Genomic DNA, 18,564 nt, shown 5'->3' with positions numbered 1-18,564 from the left:
CGGAGAGCGGAGAGGGGGATGAAGAGAGAGAGAGAGAGAGAGAGAAACACATTATATAGAGAGATAGGAGCAGTACGGAGAGCGGAGAGGGGGATGAAGAGAGAGAGAAACATATACATTATATCGAGAGATAGGAGCAGTACGGAGAGCAGAGAGGGGGATGAAGAGAGAGAGAGAGAGAGAAACATACATTATATAGAGAGATAGGAGCAGTACGGAGAGCGGAGAGGGGGATGAAGAGAGAGAGAGAGAGAGAAACATACATTATATAGAGAGATAGGAGCAGTACGGAGAGCGGGATGAAGAGAGAGAAACATACATTATATAGAGAGATAGGAGCAGTACGGAGAGCGGAGAGGGAGATGAAGAGAGAGAGAGAGAGAGAGAGAGAGAGAAAAACATACATTATATAGAGAGATAGGAGCAGTACGGAGAGCGGAGAGGGGGATGAAGAGAGAGAGACAAGCAGCTGTCCCAGGGGCACCTTCCTTAAGGGCTCATCTCTACAAAGGGCCAGGGGCTGGCCAGTCTCCCCATCCATCCCCCTGCTAACAGCACACATCTGGGTGGACAAGATAGGGCCCCCAAGACCCCCACACACAGAAAGAGATGAAGGTAGATGGGTAGCTAGCACATTTGCGTGCTTGAGTCCGCTGCGCATTTGTTCCCGTTCCATCCCTCATTACATCAGCACATATAAAGACCTCGATCAGTCGTCCAATGATCACACGCACACACCTTGTTAAAACAGGCCTGCTAAGCAGGAGGAGGGACCATCACAAAAACCAGTCAAGTCTCTCACAATTACAAATCTGAGAACACAATACAAAATGCTTTTTTGGGGGGTTTCAAACAAAAACCTTAACATCCCCACAACAAGACAGAATAAATAAAAAAGTAGAACAAAGCAAATAGCCCTTACACCAGCCTCAGGGGGATTACATGGTGTAGCTAGCCATGCTATGGCTGTACTGTAATGCTGTAACGTAGAGATTAGAATACAATCAAGCATTGGGCCAACTGTGTTAGCGGCTAACCCTGCCTCACACCTCTCCTCCCCAACCGGTCTCCTTATAGGTAGTCGGTCTATGTCATACAACGTTTAAATGACCACGTCTCACCGTTTAAGATACTTTCAAAGGGGACTGTAATAAAGAGGAACTAAGTTGATAGCCTCTATGATATGACCCTTATCTGATGAAACTTCTTCAAGCGTTCAGGGGATAAAAGGCAAATTGATAAGGTGATCTCTCATCTGCATGTTGGTGAGGATTGTAAAGGTGGGGAATATGAGCGTTAACAGTACAGACTGACTCTGGGTCAGTGAATACAGATACCTTTTGTTATGGGGTGGAGCTGAAGGCTCCTCGAAACACCCTTCCAGCGTGGCTCTTTGGTGCCTTCCGCCACATAGTGAGAGTTGAAATGGAAGGACCGCCCTGGGTTATACCACTCAGGTAGATATGGGGGACCATAACCCTACCAGAGGGAGTCTGGAGTCACATAGAAAACAAACATTCAAAATACCTGAGAGATAGCGAACGAGCGAGATAGGGAGTTAAAGAGAGTGGGGCAGAGGGTCGAGAGAACGAGGGATAAAAAGAAATATAGAAAGAGGGAATGAAAGAAAACACTCTGTTCAAAGACATTTCCCCACACCAAATTACATTCAGTTACATCCAAGTTCCTTGATACCCCTTTTCTTATTCAGCTATCATCCACTTTGATTGGGCAGAAAAAGGGGGGAATACAGTATTCTCAGCAGTGTGCAGAGACGAGAAGAGCATAAACCCTTAAGAGAGTGAAACCGTGTACCCTTTAGTAAGCAGCAGCTCCTTTCTTCATTCTAAAGCGATTCTCTTTTCTTTGTAGAACCAGCTAAATAAAAAAAAAACATCTCGTTAGGGCAAGCTTCATAAAGAGCAGTGGTCTCCGTGGTAACCACTTGACAAGCCTTTTTCTGTCACGGTGTCTCTAAATCGAAAGAAATGTGTTGGTTTCTCTAGAGCTAGCATCTTCTTGGGAGCGTGCAGTATGGATTTTTTTGGTACAGTGTCTTATAGTTACAACAGAGTCAGAGTTAACGCTTATTAGTTAGCGTCGTTATCATTCGCCGCCAAGAGGGGGCAGTATAGGGAGCAGCGATCGGCAGTGTTTCGCGCCTCGAGCCATCCTGGTTGACTCGCCAATATTTGGCCCGCTATTTAACTTGTGTGTGAGAGTGTGTGTGTGTGGCTACCACAACACTAGACTAGGCCCTCAGGTCAATAGAATTTGTCATCGATGCGGAAGTGTGGCCTTGTGACATCATCAGGGTTGAGAAACACAGAAATCGACTTCCCTGGGTTTTCTGTCACCAGCTGCTGCAGCCTGGCGGCCAGCTTGTCGTCCGAGGGTGAGATGATGCCACTGGCCGGGTACCTGTGGCCAGGTGACCCGCCATGCCCGTTGGTGGCGCCCGCCGCTTTCCTCTTGAGCTGGCCTGCCTGCTGTGCCTGGTCCAGGGCCGCCCGGAGGTGCTCGGTGGGGTCTGAGCGGACGTGAGCCAGCTTCCGGGCCACCAGCAGGGCTTGGCTGTCCGACAGGTGCTCCAGCATGTTGCACTGGGGCAGGAAGTAGTTGGGACAGTTCTTACCCAAGATGCAGTGGGCCAGGTCATCCAGGAGGCCCAGGAGGAGACGGGCGGGAGTGTCGGAGTCAGGCGAAGACAGGTAGGAGGGGGGCAGGCGGTCACAGGCCCAGAAAAGGATGGTGCGGAGGTGGTAGGGGCTGAGGCCAGTGCGGGGGCGAGCCAGGAGGCGGGAGAGGACAGCCTTGGCTGCCTGGAAGGCCTGGGCCATGGGGAACGGGATGCACTTCTTCAGCTGAACCTGGAGACAGACAATGATATGGCAGCCAGTGGTTCAGATTGAATTGAATTAAAATAAGCTTTATTAAACCAACAAGGGGAAATTGGATGTCACCAGCACCAGAGACAGCCCTGATGGGTGTTATACTGAAGCTAAATGTTACAGTTGATTCATTTTCAACTGTATTTAGAAGACATATTCAAAGTTCAACCTGAACATATTTAAAGTTGAACTTGTACTTCCACTATATATACACACACAAGTATGTGGACACCCCTTCAAATTAACGGATTCTGCTATTTCAGTCCTACCCGTTGCTGACAGGTGTATAATATAGAACAGACAGCCATGCAATCTCCATAGACAAACATTGGCAGGCGAATGGCCCGTACTGAAGAACTCAGTGACTTTCAACATTTCGACACCTTTTCAGCAAGTAAGTTTGTCAAATTTCTGCCCTGCTAGAGCTGCCCCGGTCAACTGTAAGTGCTGTTATTGTGAAGTGGAAACATCTAAGAGCAACAACGACAAAGCTGCAAAGTGGTAAGCCACACAAGCTCACAGAACAGGACAGGGTGTGAAGTGTGTTAAAAAAAAAAAAATAAAAAAAAACGTTTAAATGCCTGTCCTCAGTTGCAACACTCAGTACCGAGTTCCACAATCACCCTGGAAGCAACGTCAGCACAAGAACTGTTCATCGAGAGCTTCATGAAATGGGTTTCCATGGCCGAGCAGCCGCCCACAAGCATAAGATCGTCGGCTAGAGTGGTGTAAAGCCACCCGCCATTGGACTCTGGAGCAGTGGAAGCGCGTTCTTTGGAGTGATAAATCACAATTCACCATCTGGGTTTGGCAGATGCCAGGAGAACGCTACCTGCCAGAATGCATCGTGCCAACTGTAAAGACTATTGGAGGAGGAATAATGGTCTGGGGCTGTTTTTCATGGTTCGGGCTTTGCCCCTTAGTTCCAGTGAAGGGAAATCTTAACGCTACAGCATATGACATTCTAGACGATTCTGTGCTACATTTTGGGGAAGGCCCTTTCCTGTTTCAGCATGACAATGCCCCCGTGCACAAAGCGAGGTCCATACAGAAATGGTTTTGTCGGTGTGAAAGAACTTGACTGGCCTGCACAGAGCCCTGACCTCAACCCCATCAACACCTTTGAGGATGAATTGGAACGCCGACTGCGAGCCAGGCCTAATCGCCCAACATCAGTGCCTGACCTCACTAATGCTCTTGTCTGAATGGAAGAAAGTCCCTGCAGCAATGTTCCAACATCTAGTGGAAAGCCTTCCCAGAAAAGTGGAGGCTGTTATAGCAGCAAATATGGATCCAACTCCATATTAATGCCCATGATTTTGGAATGAGATGTTTGACAGCCAGGTGTCCACATACTTTTGATTGTGTCATGCGCTTTAGCTTCAGCTAACATTTACAAGGTAGAATTGACAATGCACAAGATAAATAGCAGGGCAATTCCACAGCAACAGAATGATGTTGAGACTTTAAAATGCATGCATGTCAAACAAAAACGAATGATTGCAAAGTCAAACCATACAACTCTATGCACAAGGACAACTTTTAACAATTTCCACTGAACATTTTGACAAAAAAAGATTTACTTGAAAAACAGTGCAGGTGCAAAGTTTGGTAACAGAATGACAGCACAAACAGCAAACTGTAATTTTGGAATTTCCCAGCAGTATCGGGCAGACTTCCGAAACAACTAAGAGTATGAAGTCGAAGGCCTTCTCTGCTGTTTTGGTCCCGCAGCTATCACGTTGCAGCAGCATGAAGTGTACCCGTGCACATGGCCATATACTCTGTGTGAGTGCATCGTCTTGCCTAACGCTCATCTGCAATATCTGCGGTTCATCCTGCTGCTTGTGACAATGTCATATCACTGAGTTGCAATTGAACACATCTAGCTAGATAACCATTCTGGCCAAATAAGGAAGGAGGCCCAATCTATTGAACTCGCTAATTACTCAAAAAGAAGAGCTAACTTAACCACCTACCCACCTCGCTGCGTGAGAAGGCCAGCCTCCACTCCCGGTCAGGCCTCCCCCCCAGCGGGGCTGGGCAGGGCAGCAGGTAGAACCCAGAGATGGCCTCCTCCTCCGTGATCTTCCCGTCCCAGAAGTGGTTGGCCGTCAGCCAGCTCTGGGCCACGGCGGGCCAGCCCCGGAAGGACACCACAGGCAGGAGGTCATAGAGCACTCGGCTGGACCCCGCCTGGAGGTAGGAACCAGTTATTGTAAAACACAATTATTTAAAATAGATGTTCTGAATTACTTATCCGGATAAACATAGGCTTAGTAAATACATTTGTTCAACACAAGTTTTTCCAGAATCGACTAGCTGAGATGGTTGCTAGTGCCAATTAATCAGATTCTGGAATTGATACAGACGACAACTATGGCCTCCAATTCCCTATATAGACACTACTATTAGCACTATATAGGGTGAGATTTGGGATGTACACTAACTCCCTACCTGAAGAATGAGGGTAGTCAGGGGGCCGTTGCGCTCCAGCCTCTCTGGGATGGGGATGCCTCTCTGTGGTGAACGTCTCAGCTCGTCCACAGCCTCGCCCACCACCCCCCAGAACCAGTCAGCCACCAGCGCGGGAGAGAAGTAGCACCCATCCAGAGACTGGTGGGGGGACTGGGATCAAATCATGACCCAACTTTAGTTCAAGTGCAATTAAAGGGTCATTTTGGCATTAGCTTAGTGCAAAGACTTCCAATCTTCGCGCTAAGATAGGTAGCATTGGCTCGCAGAACTCCCTCGTACTGGACGCAAAGACATAAAAATGGTATCCACAAGTTCATCTGACTCCAAGGAAGTACATAAAACCCCTTCCTTGCCAATACCTGAACTATCCCTTTAAAATAATTTCATCACACTTTACAGTAAAACACAATAAAAGACTAAGCTAAAAGCAACACACATTTGATTAACTTTCATAAAACTAAAAGCAATAAAATAAAAAGAAAGAATAATAGGAGAAGTTAGAAGACGCATTACATGGATGGAGGGGGGAACAGCATGGTGACCGATTCCCCTGTCCTCTTCATCCTCCTCATCAGGGGGTAATCCGTTCTCCTCCTGGCAGCAGATGCTCCACCTGGCCAGAGTGGTGGGGTCGCACAGACGCAGGGACAGCCAGGAGTGGCAGGGGGCCGACTGCCGCATGTCTAGGGTGACGGGCTGGTTGACATGAGATGACGCTGCATTAAGCTATACTTGTTTTCCTGAGGCAATACTGGTGATTAGTCTGGCATCAAAATCACCATATCAGAAAGTATACAGTAAAAACATCCCGTAAGACACATCACAACCTCTCATCAATAAACGTAGACACATTCAAGCAGTACGATTCACATCCCCGGGCCTGCTGCACCAACCTGGTTGCGGTCGTGGAGCTTGAGTGCGGGCACCAGGAGGGTGAAGTCCAGGTCGAAGTCGGCCCCCTTGGCGTAGTCCCCCAGCTCCTCTGGGTTGAGGTCCAGGACCCCCTCCCTGGCCCCCCCAGACAGGAGCAGGTACTCATTGGCCACTGGGAGACGCTGGTCCACCTTCTGTACTAGACCTAGAGGAAGAAAACACACACACACACACACACACACACACACACAAAGGATGAGTGTAATATGACATTAAAAACAAATACAATACTTGAGCCGTTCCATTTCTTCTGAAGGCAAAGCATACATTCATGAAATACAGCAGTAGCGATATTGACATAAAAATATATGAGGTCTACACAGCTCCCTCGGGGGGCGCAGTGTGTGGTTTTATGTTATTCTCCACGCTAGCTGTTCGTCCTCAACCAACCCTGGCTTTATCCTCCTAGGGGGAGTCTTTACTGAACACAGCCAAAATGACTGGGCAAACTGCAATAACTCTGACAGAGGGGAAACCGGGGGGAGAGAGTGAGAGAGGAGGAAGGGATAGCGTGAGAGGGAATGAGTAAGAGAGGGAGAGGAAGGAAAAGAGATTGTGAGAGTGCATGAGAGAAAAAAAAGAAAGAAAAGTCTAAACTAACAGCTTTCGAATAGTCATAACATCCTATCAATCTAGCTTCTGGCAAACAACTTCCCTCCCAGCCCAAACCAAAACTCTCCTCTTTGCCAAAGAGTTGATGAAAAATACTGAACCCAATCAAATCCCTTTATTGTGTTCTCAACTATGGTGTTCCAGTCAAGCAAGATGAGAGCCGGACAGGCTTAAAAGGTCACTCTCAACACATGATACCATGCATCTTCACCGTGCGCACACACACACACTCGCAACACTCAAATGTGCATGTACGCACGCACACACACACACAGAGCTAAGACCCAGTGATGCCTTCCAGGCTGTCAACTTTGACCTGAAGTACACCCCTATACCCATCCCCTCAGGGAGGCTCTGAGGTCGATATGAAGGCAGTGGTGGGGTGGGGTGGGGGGGAGGGGGGTGGTGCGACTGCCAACTGCAGACACTGAGACTGCAGCCTGGAGCCTAAAGCTCCTAACGCGATTTCTCTCATCCAATTACAGGCCCTGTGTCGATGTGTGTGTGTGTGTGTGTGTGTGTGAGAGAGAGAGAGAGCTATTTCAAAGACAGTGTCTATCTACAGTGTGTGTTATACTGACAGTAAAAGGAAAGCAGAGAAATAATCAGATATAGAAATCAAAATCTGTCAGTTCTTCCCAAACATTGAGAGAAGCTGAGAAGAGGGAGAGAAAATATCTTCCAGGCAGACAGACAAAGGGCAGAGTCGGCAAGCAGAAACTTCCTCTGATTTGTTTTGGTTCTATCTCTAGAGTTGATCAATTGGGTCAAATGGGAAGCAGAAGAGCATACTATAGCATGCAGAGGAACGTGAGAGAGAGCGCGAGGTGGAACGTGGGAGAGAGCGGGGGGGGGGGGTGTACAAAACCCACACCAGGTCGTGACTAGACGCAAAGTCTAGACACAAAGGTCGCCAGCTTAGCAAAGGTGAGGCTCCAATAAGGCCTTGAAGCTGGACTGAGGAAAACTAAAGTGCCTGAACCTTTTCAAACCAGGACTTAACTCACTGTGTTTGAGTACTATAATTAATTCATCTATTTCCCATTCAAAACAGCCACAGTGTTATGCATCCACCAGTAGGTCTCTGGGAGGTCAAGCATAGCAGATCTCATTTCCATAGAGCCACTCTGGGAACCGTGACACACACACACACACATACGTATAAGAGGAATGCTTGTGGTGTGGATGCCAGTACTACAAAAGAGATTTAAAAAATATTAAAAATAATAATGATGTTTTCCCCCCCCCCTTTCTGTGCCTGGGATATGTGGTTGTCCAACCTAGCTATATTAAGATTAAACGCACTAACACTAAGTCGATATGGATAAATGACTAAAATGTAAATACAGGCGCCAAAAAAAGTGAAAAGATGAGAGAAGGGATGTACCGTAAGAGAGAGACAGGGTAAGAGTAGCTGTGTAAACACGTCGACTCACAATGGGAAAGGTTGGGATGTCAGACAGGAGGCCTTCTCTATAACAAAGACGTAGGGCCAAACCATCCAATGAATCGTAACACAGATCCTTCCAGCAGAGACCGTTTTAGCCATTCAATTGCCACTGAACACTCTCGCTCGGCTTCAAACCCGGAGTCTTTTAAAACGTAAACGATTAGCCTCTAAATCGAGCCCTTGCTCCTTTTAAAATACAGAGCTTTCATACTCTGAGACTCAAGAGAGACGGATTAACACACACAAAAGAGTCAGTGTGTCCTGGTACCCCCCCCCCTCCACCCTCCCTCCGACGGTGTTTATGCGTTCACATCAAGCTCGGAGATTAGCCTCGCTTTCATTTCCAGATCTTAAAATAGGCCTCGCTCATTCTCAAAATTAAACAGAGGGAGACTTTGTTCTCATCTAATCCAATTGGGTGTCGATGCGAGAAACCTTATTTTGAAGCTAAAGAGGGTCAGGGGCTATCTATCAAACACCAGGCCGCAAAACGAAGGTGATCGAAACATTACAATGTGTTTGTGTTCAAATGCTGTAGTACAGAGTTTAATGGAGCGATGGACTGTGTTCGGGGATCGATGTATGCTAAAACAATATATAACCTAAACGCAGTGTTATGACTATGATACATCCGTTTGGGTTTTCACATGAAGTAAATGTCAAATTGCTTTTTATGTAATGTACATTAAAAGTGATTCAGTAAATGGAGAGAGAGAGAGAGCGAGCGAGCGACAGAGCCCAAAGAGAGAGAGAGAGATCTCTTCCCTGTAGTAGTTCATACAACAGCACTCGCCTGGTTAATTATCAGTCTGTAGTTAATGAGTTGTAATGTTCCTTCTGCCTGTTAAGAAACCATCTCCTCCTACACTAGAGGGGGGAGCGTACAGACTCTGGAGGCACAGCAAACACACGCAGAGCTGTTCGTCGCCGTGAGACTTGGTGTGTGTTATCGAACGTCGGAGGAGACTCTACTATAAAAATATAGGACGTTGTTTATAATGTTTTATACAATCAGTATGTGTATATATACACAGTACCAGTCAAAAGTTGACACGCCTACTCATTCAACAGTTTTCTTTATTTTTACTCTTTTCTACAATGTCCATTGCTTGTGTTTCTTGGCCCGAGCAAGTGTCTTCTTATTATTGGTGTCCTTTAGTAGTGGTTTCTTTGCAGCAATTTGACCGTGAAGGCCTGATTCACGCAGTCTCCTCTGAACAGTCGATGTTGAGATGTGTCTGTTACTTGAACTCTGTGAAGCATTTGTTTGGGCTGCAATCTGAGGCGCAGTTAATTGCCGATTTCTGAGGCTGGTAACTCAAAATTATCTTCTGCAGGAGAGGTAACTCTGGGTCTTCCTTGCCTGTGGTGGTCCTCATGAGAGCCAGTTTCATCATAGCGCTTGATGGTTTTTGCGACTGCGCTTGAAGAAACTTTCATAGTTCTTGAAATCTTCCAGGATTGACTGACCTAAAGCGGCCTTAACCGACATCACCGATGCCTGGGGAACAGTGGGATAACTGCCTTGCTCAGGGGCAGAAGACCGATTTTGACCATGTCAGCTCGGGGATTCGATCCAGCAACCATTCGTACTGGACTGTCAGTTGACGAACTATAGCCCATCTGTTGCTATGTACAATTTGTGTTAGCCTCCTTTGTCCGCTTTAATCAGTTAACCATTTTCGACTACTGGCCTGTCGTTGGCTGGATGTCCTTTGGGTGGTGGACCATTCTTGATACACATAGGAAATAGTTGAGCGTGAAAAACCCACAAGCGCTGTAGTTCTTGACACACTCAAACAGGTGCGCCTGGCACCTACTAGCATACCCTGTTCAAAAGACACTGTCTTGCCCATTCGCCCTCTGAATGGCACACACACAATCATAGCTTTCACCTGGATTCACCTGGTCAGTCTGTCATGGAAAGAGCAGGTGTTCCTAATGGTTTGTACACTATGAGAGAGAGAAAGCGAGAGCGAGAGAAAGAACGAAAGAGCGAGAAAGAGAGAAAACTGCTTCCAGAGAGCTAAAGTGGACCATAGGCGGCATTAGTCAAAAAGGTGCGTGTGTGTGACGCACTGAGGACACAAGCTCTATGGGAGAGTTGAAAGCGGTCAACAACCATTTGCACAAACGATCATTACCTGAACACAAGCGGAACAACTTAGCTGCTACAGACCAGCCACACAATCAAACAACGGTCAATTTACATTCAGATGCAGTCGTGTTGACATCGCTGCCAAGATACATACACACAGACCTTTAATTAATCTAGCTTGATCTTAGTTGAAGGCTAAGTGAGGTACAGAAAATACAAAATAGTATTCAATATGTCCTCAAAATAGGCGATGACCTTGAAAACCAAAATGTTTTGCATATGTCACTTTTGAATAAGATAATAGTAAGTGGATTTTGATCCTATAGGACAGTGTAGGTTAACACTGAGATATTTTCCCACCTACGGAAGCCCAACATGTGGGCCCATCTGTCCAGAGGAGTCCCCTTCCGAATACGCTTTTCTCTGATTGGTCGTTGCATACAGGGGGTGATCCCACTGTTGGGGGTGGGGGGGGCGGGCAAGCCGACACGCAGACAACAATAAACAAGCACAGCGGGAAGAGACAAAACAACAGCTTGTTTGGGTTGTTTTGCTATTGCTTTGTCTTTACGTCTCTCAACTCTAGGCGACCTCCTGACTTTGCACGCCTGGACGTGTTCGAGACAATGCCTGACTTGTGCCTCATTCTTTTGTTATTGTGCCTCGGTGAGACGGCCGAATCTGAAATGGAGCTCCCCCTTTTTTCTCCCCTCCCCTCTCTCCTCTCTAGCCTTCTTTGTGTTTGAATTAAAACGGCTATAGAGCGGTATAAAACAAATACTTCTTTAATGAGATCTGTGGGGAAGGGGGTCACCAGTAGTCTGGTGTTCAAAAGGGTGTGTTTGTAAAAAACTAGCCTAAGAAGTGGGGGCTGAAGATGGGGAGAGAACCCATGGCGATAACGGGATTCTGTTTTTAGTTTGATAGGAGCGGGCGACATTCCTCTCCTTTTTTATCTCCAAGTCAATTTTTCTGTCTTTGAAGGGAAGTGAAAAATGAAACATGGAGGATTACTCAGTGTATACAGAGCAGAAAGCACTAGAATCAAGTTGTTGTTTACTTACTGGTTCAGCAAAGACTTGTAGCATTTTATCTGACAGACTTGAACCTACAACCTTACAAGACGATATCTCACTTCTTACTGTAAATAAGAACAATCACTTGTTACAGTGCATTCGGAAAGTAGTCAGACCACTTGACTCTTTCCACTTTGTTACAGCCTTATTCTAAAATGGATGAAATAGTCCCCCCCCCCTCATCAATCCACACAATACCCCATAATGACAAAGCAAAATCAGGTTTAGATTTTTGCAATGTACTAAAAATAAACTGAAATATCACATTTACATAAGTACTCAGACCTTTAACTCAGAACTTTGTTGAAGCACCTTTGGCGGAGATTACAGCCTCAAGTCTTCTTGGGTATGATGCTACAAGCTTGGCACACTTGAATTTGGGGAGCTTCTCCCATTCTTCTCTGCAGATCCTCTTAAGCTCTGTCGGGTTGGATGGGGAGCGTCGCTGCACAGCTATTTTCTCCATTCATCTTTCCCTCGATCCTGACTAGTCTCCCAGTCCCTGCCGCTGAAAAACATCCCCACAGCATGATGCTGCCACCACCATGCTTCACCTTAGGGATGGTGCCAGGTTTCCTCCAGATGTGACGCTTGGCATTCAGGCCAAAGAGTTCAATCTGGTTTTCATCAGACCAGAGAATCTTGTTTCTCATGGTCTGAGAGTTTTTGGGTGCCTTTTAACAAACTCCAAGCAGGCTGTCATGTGCTTTTTACTGAGGAGTGGCGTCCATCTGGCCACTATACCATAAAGGCCTGATTGGTGGAGTGCTGCAGAGATGGTTGTCCTTCTAGAGCTCTGTCAGAGTGACTATCGGGTTCCCTTCTCCCCCGATTGCTCAGTTCGGCCAGCTCTAGGAAGAGTCTTGGTGGTTCCAAACTTCTTTCATTTAAGAATGATGGAGGCCACTGTGTTCTTGGGGACCTTCAATACTGCAAAATTGTTTTGGTAGCCTTCCCCAGATCTGTGCCGACGCAATCCTGTCTCGGAGCTCTAAGGACAATTCCGTCGATCTCATGGTTTGGTTTTTGATCTGACATGCACTGTCAACTGTGGGACCTTATATAGACAGGTGTGTGCCTTCCCAAATCATGTCCAATCAATTGAATTGTAGAACCATCTCAAGGATGTTCAATGAAAACAGGATGAACCTGAGCTCAATTTTGAGTCTCATAGCAAAGGGTCTGAATACTTATGTAAATGGTGTTTTTTTTCCCCTTCATTTTTAATACATTTGCAAAAAAATATAAAAACCTGTTATCGCTTTGTCATTATGGGGTATTGTGTACACAAAATACATCATATATTTTATAATAAGGCTGTAACATAACAAAATGTGGAAAAAAGGCAGGGGTCTGAATACATCCCAAATGCACTGCATGTTTGTCATTAGTCTGCATTCCCACCGACCCATATAGTCCTGTGGGAGTACTGGAGGCATTTTCTTTCCAAAGGCATGCTACAGGCGAGCCTAAAACAGTTAACTGAGGAGTTACTGGGCAAAGAAAGTGTTTTTTCCTTCCCTGGATCTGTGCAGCTGCTTCCCTGTGTGGTGCAATATCTCTACTCTCCCTCTCCATCTCTGTCAGCTCTTAATGGCCAGTGGGGAGCCACCTGCTGCTTAAACTAGGCTAGAGAAATCTTTATAAAACAGACCCAACTAGAAAGGATGTCAAACACATTATATGCACAGACACACACACTACTGTTGCACGGTGTTTCGGAAACTCTAGTATTTCCAATACTAGAACATTGAAAAACGGTTCGGTACTAGAATTTTTTCTAACTTTCGGTACTTCTGTCAAATGTGTCTCACCTCATATATGGATTGAGAGGACCAAGTCTGTCTAGTAATTTGTCTAAATCTTCACGGGGGCAGTAGCTAGCCAGGCTGCCCATGCAGCTGACACAGTGCAAAACACTTTAGAGAGACAATATCGACAGCGTGGCTTCTTGAAACCAAAACATCGTATCTCCTCGCCTGCAGCTTGTTGACAAAACTGGGCTGCAGAAGCAAACTATGGGAATACTTTGATTACAGAGCAGAAGAGGGCAGATGAGCAATTAAGCAAAACATGATACAAAGCAGTGCAATGGAAGGGAGGTTCAGTTCCAAGCAAAACTAAATAAAGCAAACTATTGTATACGACATTTGCATTTACGTTGTTATTGCAGTTACGTTGTTATTCTAGTAAATTTGAATTATTTTTGAGTGACAATGACATGAACATATATTCAGCATGACATTTATTTGGGTATTATAATGGGATTCATTTTGGGTTGTGCAATGTGAAATACACTCATAACTTGACAACAATATATTTTGACTACTTAGCATTTGTCTTGGCTTACTAGCAGTAGCCACGAGCCAGCCAGCAGCCCTGGGCAGAGCATTGCACCCTGGTACTCGTAGTATGCTGGGTAAATTCAATTGTATTCTAGACTATTTCAACGTAAAAGTTTCAGAAATGAGCGTCAGTGGGGTTTTTTAATGTTGTTTTGGAACTAAACTATTCATTTAATACATTCAATTATTTAGCTGTAATGAAACAATTGCAGGTCTAATGAATGTAATTTGACCCAATATTATGGCCATAGATGAGCAAATCAACCCTGATATGTATCAAATGACTTTTTAAAACATATGGTTTTGCATAAGGGAAGATTGAGGTAATTCTTCTGTTATTTAACATGGTGTTTTATTTTGGGACGAAATTCAATATAGAAGATACTGTTCTACCAGTTATCAACATTGTTCAGCGTTTTTGGCCACGGTATCGTTTCGGTATTGAGTTTTGCGTCGGTATCCCAAACCTGGTATCGTGACAACACTTATACACACAGAGATGCACAAACACACAGATGCATAGACACACAGATGCATAGACACACAGATGCATAGACACACACACACACTCCAAGTGTTCCATATAAAAGGGCCCATTTCAACATTCCTAGTAGCTGGGCAGATATTCCCTTTTAACTGCCTAGGCTCCATCCTCTTCAAGGTCCTTAAAAAGAATACAAGTGGCAGTGCTACTACCGTAGCTAATGAACACAGTGCATTAACACAATCACACAACCGACACTCACATTATCTCTGTTCTCTAGCAGAGTTGGAAATGAAACAGCAGATAGAGAGAGAGAGAAAGAAAGAGAGAGGGAGGGGTAGGGTGATGGGAGAAATAGATTGCATCCTTTGGCTGCCATACAGGGAGCTAGACTGTAGGAAAAAACCCCCCACTGCGAAGTGTTTAAGAGCAGCTTTTAGCTGTCAGTCTGACTGTCAATGGAGACAGCGAGTGGGAGAAGAAGAAAAAAAGGAGCCAGGAAATGAAGCAAAAAAAATGTGGCGGTGTGAGGACATGTGAGTCAAGAAAGAATGTGGAGCAGTGGTAGGAAAAGATTTGGTTACACAGTGAGGGCAGGGAGAGTCACTAAATTGGGGTAGAGGGTTAAGTGTTTGTGAGAGAGAGTGAGGGAGAGAGGGGAGAGAGAGGGGGAGAGACCAAGAAAGAGATTGAGAAAGAGACAAAGAGAGACAAAAAGAGCGAAAGAGAGAGAGAGAGAGCAAGAGGGAGAGCGAGAGAGAGAAAAGAGGATGCTAGACTAGCAAGCACATAACCAAAGTAGGAGAAGCAGAGAGCTTATCCAATATCTGACTTGATTAGCAAAAGATACAGAGAGACACAGGAGGAGGGTTGGCTGTCAGCTATGATATTTTTGGGCAAACAATACACCCGTGCCAATAGTGGCTCCTATTCACAGCTATTGTTACATGGGGATGAACAGGGAGAGTGGATTTAGAGATGAACGGGGAGAGTGGATTTAGAGATGGACGGGGAGAGTGGATTTAGAGATGGACGGGGAGAGTGGACTTAGAGATGGACGGGGAGAGTGGACTTACCGAGATGGACGGGGAGAGTGGAGATGGACGGGGAGAGTGGACTTAGAGATGGACGGGGAGAGTGGACTTAGAGATGGACGGGGAGAGTGGACTTAGAGATGGACGGGGAGAGTGGACTTAGAGATGGACGGGGAGAGTGGACTTAGAGATGGACGGGGAGAGTGGATTTAGAGATGGACGGGGAGAGTGGACTTAGAGATGGACGGGGAGAGTGGACTTAGAGATGGACGGGGAGAGTGGATTTAGAGATGGACGGGGAGAGTGGATTTAGAGATGGACGGGGAGAGTGGACTTAGAGATGGACGGGGAGAGTGGACTTAGAGATGGACGGGGAGAGTGGACTTAGAGATGGACGGGGAGAGTGGACTTAGAGATGGACGGGGAGAGTGGACTTAGAGATGGACGGGGAGAGTGGACTTAGAGATGGACGGGGAGAGTGGACTTAGAGATGGACGGGGAGAGTGGATTTAGAGATGGACGGGGAGAGTGGACTTACAGCCAGTTCGACTGTTTGCATTGTGCTTCCCTCTCAAGCTGCACATGATCCACAAACAAGACGCGAGAGAGAGAAGGAAAGAAAGAGCAAAGTAAGGGACATAGGCCAAAGAGGCTTGGTTCCAGTTGCACTGGGACAGGCAGGGAGAGAGGAGAGAAAAGGAGAGAGCTTAGGGGAGGGCAGTGGCAGTGAAGAGAGGGAAGAGTGCCACCTATTGGACAAACAACCACACTTCACCTGGCTGAAAAGTACTGTGTGTCAGGGGTATGACACACAACATAAACACAGCCAACACCTTTCTTCTATCTGTCCTTCTCATGAGACTTCCTCCCCTCAGAAGCCTCCACTGCTACACACTACAATCACATAACTTAGAAGTGTTCACCAAACACACAATATATAAAATAAATGTTAATCATTATATTATAAATATATTTCAATCATATATTTTACCATCTAATGATTTCAGAATGTTAACCTCAGTGTGTCACAACACATTCTCTGTTATTATGAGCTTTACCCAGCATGTTGAAGATAAAGTCTTTGGCCGTGTGGACCTCCAGGGCCAGTTGGTCCCCAAAGTCCCCCTGCTCCAGGGTGACCAGCTCAGACACCTGAGAGGACAGCTGCTCCAGCATGACCCCCGACCGGAAATCCACCTCCGAGGCTTTCTTCACCGGCGCAGGGGACCGAGGGGCCACCGCACTTATCAAGGTCTCCATGGTTATTCACACCCTATGGTTGGGTATACAGGTCTTGTCAATCATTTTTATAAAGGGGAGAAGACTCATTGCATACCTTGTGTGTTATTGGCAATCAAAGTGAATTGTAAACTTTGTTATTGTACTCTCAGTCCTAGTACTGACTAGGAATTTAGTATCAAATAGGGCGTGATACCAGGGATTTGTAGGATTATAAATCACACGCATTGAATGGCATATCCCCTAACTAGCTATGTTCATGTTTTAAATTGTTAATCCACAGTAAACGCAGATACAGATATACTCAAATGAATAACAAAGTTCACATTAATCTGAAAGCCACCTGGTGTTTTTGAAATGCAAGCTACTTAGTCAGTGACAGCATGGGTGCTGTCCTCAACTAGATCAATTACCTAGCTATCGAGCATGCTAATTAACGTTAGCTGGCTAATTTGAGTCTAGCCAGTTAGCCAACTGTTAGCAAATTTGCTTGCTACAAAAGAACAAGCAGTCATTGTTATATCCATAAAAATGTAGACTTGCTAACTAGCTCTGATTATTTGGTGAAGACACTAGAATCAATTCTCGATTAACTAACTAGTAAGTTAGTTAGCCAGCTGGCGTGCTTGCTAGCCGGAGAGGTGGGGATAAGTGCACCAACACAACTGAGTTAGCAAGCAAGCTGGACAGCGAATCTTTCACACACCGCAACGATGCATTGTTTGAATGCATGAATATACATTTGAACTAGCACACACCCTTAGCACGCAGGTCTGGTGACGTTTCTTTGCTATATTCCAGGCGTACTGTTTTGGTCGTTATATTGAAATCGGATTTCTTCTCCCGTCATTTCCAACAGGTCCCCAGCACCACCTTCCCTTCCCCCTAGCAACACAGACCTCGGAAATCACGCCCTCCACTGAGGATCTTGGGATTAGTAGTGTGTACCGGTAATATAGCTCTCCTAAAAGCTACAAAGCAGATTTGTTCTCTATGATTACATTTGTGACCCACTGTAGCCTACTATAAGTACATCAGTTGAGATAAGGACAGTGGGGCCCAGCCCTGGTCAGAGATTGGATAGGTTGCTATGATTTTTACATCTAATCGGTCACAGCAGTTAGGCCAGGGATGGGCAACTGGGGGCCACAAAAAAATCGGAACTCATCATGAGGGTCCGCAGCTGCTCGCGAGTCTTCATACCCTCATCCAAGTCCCACACACATTGCAAAAGACATTTTTTAAGTAGTCAGGGTTTTTTCTTTTCGGCAGGTCATAGACACTGAAGTACCTGCTGCCTTATTAGCTATCGAAACCAAGAAGTCATTAGGGGCTGACAATTTGGACCCATATTTGCTTAAGTATGCAGCCCCCCATCATTGCTGGCTCAGTTAACTAAATTTAACTTTAGTATTAGAAAATATTCCAGAAGTGTGGAAAGCAGTTTTGTGTCACCACTCCACATGGGTGGGGGTAGTATAGAGATCTTGATCATTATCGACCCATTTCGAGGTTTCCTTATCTTTCGTCAAGAAACAGCTATCTTATTTAGTATCCGTAAACGCTATTCTTAATGTTAATCAGTCCGGATTGATTCAATACCTAAACATAGCACCACTACGACTTGTTAGATGATAGAAAGAATTGTGCTGCCATGTTTGTAGACTTGTCAAAAGCTTTTGATACTGTACAACCATGTCATTCTGTTGAATATGTTGTTGTCAATAAGGTTTGGTACTGATGCTTGCGGATGGTTTCATTATTATCTCAATGACAGAACTCAGGCCATCAAGGTACCTGGGGTCAAATCTGAGTTCCTTGAGGGGGTGCCCAAAGGTTACAATCTATATAAATAACATTGGTAATGCTGTAAAATATGTGTGTGTGTAATATATTACAATCTATATAAATAACATTATATAAT

General features: G+C 45.5%; 1 protein-coding gene across 1 annotated transcript; it reads right to left on the bottom strand.

The window, feature by feature from the left end:
* Window positions 1-384: 384 nt before the first annotated feature.
* On the bottom strand, window positions 385-17,524 carry tmem102 (transmembrane protein 102). Its single transcript, XM_064940423.1, has 7 exons — window positions 17,399-17,524; window positions 16,460-16,674; window positions 6,263-6,447; window positions 5,883-6,065; window positions 5,349-5,519; window positions 4,875-5,087; window positions 385-2,870 (listed from the first exon to the last, which is right to left on the bottom strand). Exons 2-7 carry the CDS (start codon window positions 16,659-16,661, stop codon window positions 2,265-2,267), a joined length of 1,560 nt encoding a protein of 519 aa, XP_064796495.1. The 5' UTR covers window positions 16,662-16,674; window positions 17,399-17,524; the 3' UTR covers window positions 385-2,264.
* Between the last annotated feature and the right edge of the window lie 1,040 nt (window positions 17,525-18,564).

This window comes from Oncorhynchus masou, chromosome 27 (assembly GCF_036934945.1).
Source record: "Oncorhynchus masou masou isolate Uvic2021 chromosome 27, UVic_Omas_1.1, whole genome shotgun sequence".
Taxonomy (NCBI): domain Eukaryota; kingdom Metazoa; phylum Chordata; class Actinopteri; order Salmoniformes; family Salmonidae; genus Oncorhynchus; species Oncorhynchus masou.
This window is presented reverse-complemented; position numbering and strand designations above follow the sequence as displayed.

What these genes read in the sequence shown, in the direction of transcription:
- tmem102 (XM_064940423.1), bottom strand. Translation starts at nt 16,661, where the DNA reads ATGGAGACCTTGATAAGTGCGGTGGCCCCTCGGTCCCCTGCGCCGGTG. An exon ending in CTTTATCTTCAACATGCTGG is followed by an intron (nt 6,448 to 16,459) that starts GTAAAGCTCATA and finishes TTCTTCCTCTAG; the next exon opens with GTCTAGTACAGAAGGTGGAC. An exon ending in TGACTACCCTCATTCTTCAG is followed by an intron (nt 5,088 to 5,348) that starts GTAGGGAGTTAG and finishes TCCTACCTCCAG; the next exon opens with GCGGGGTCCAGCCGAGTGCT.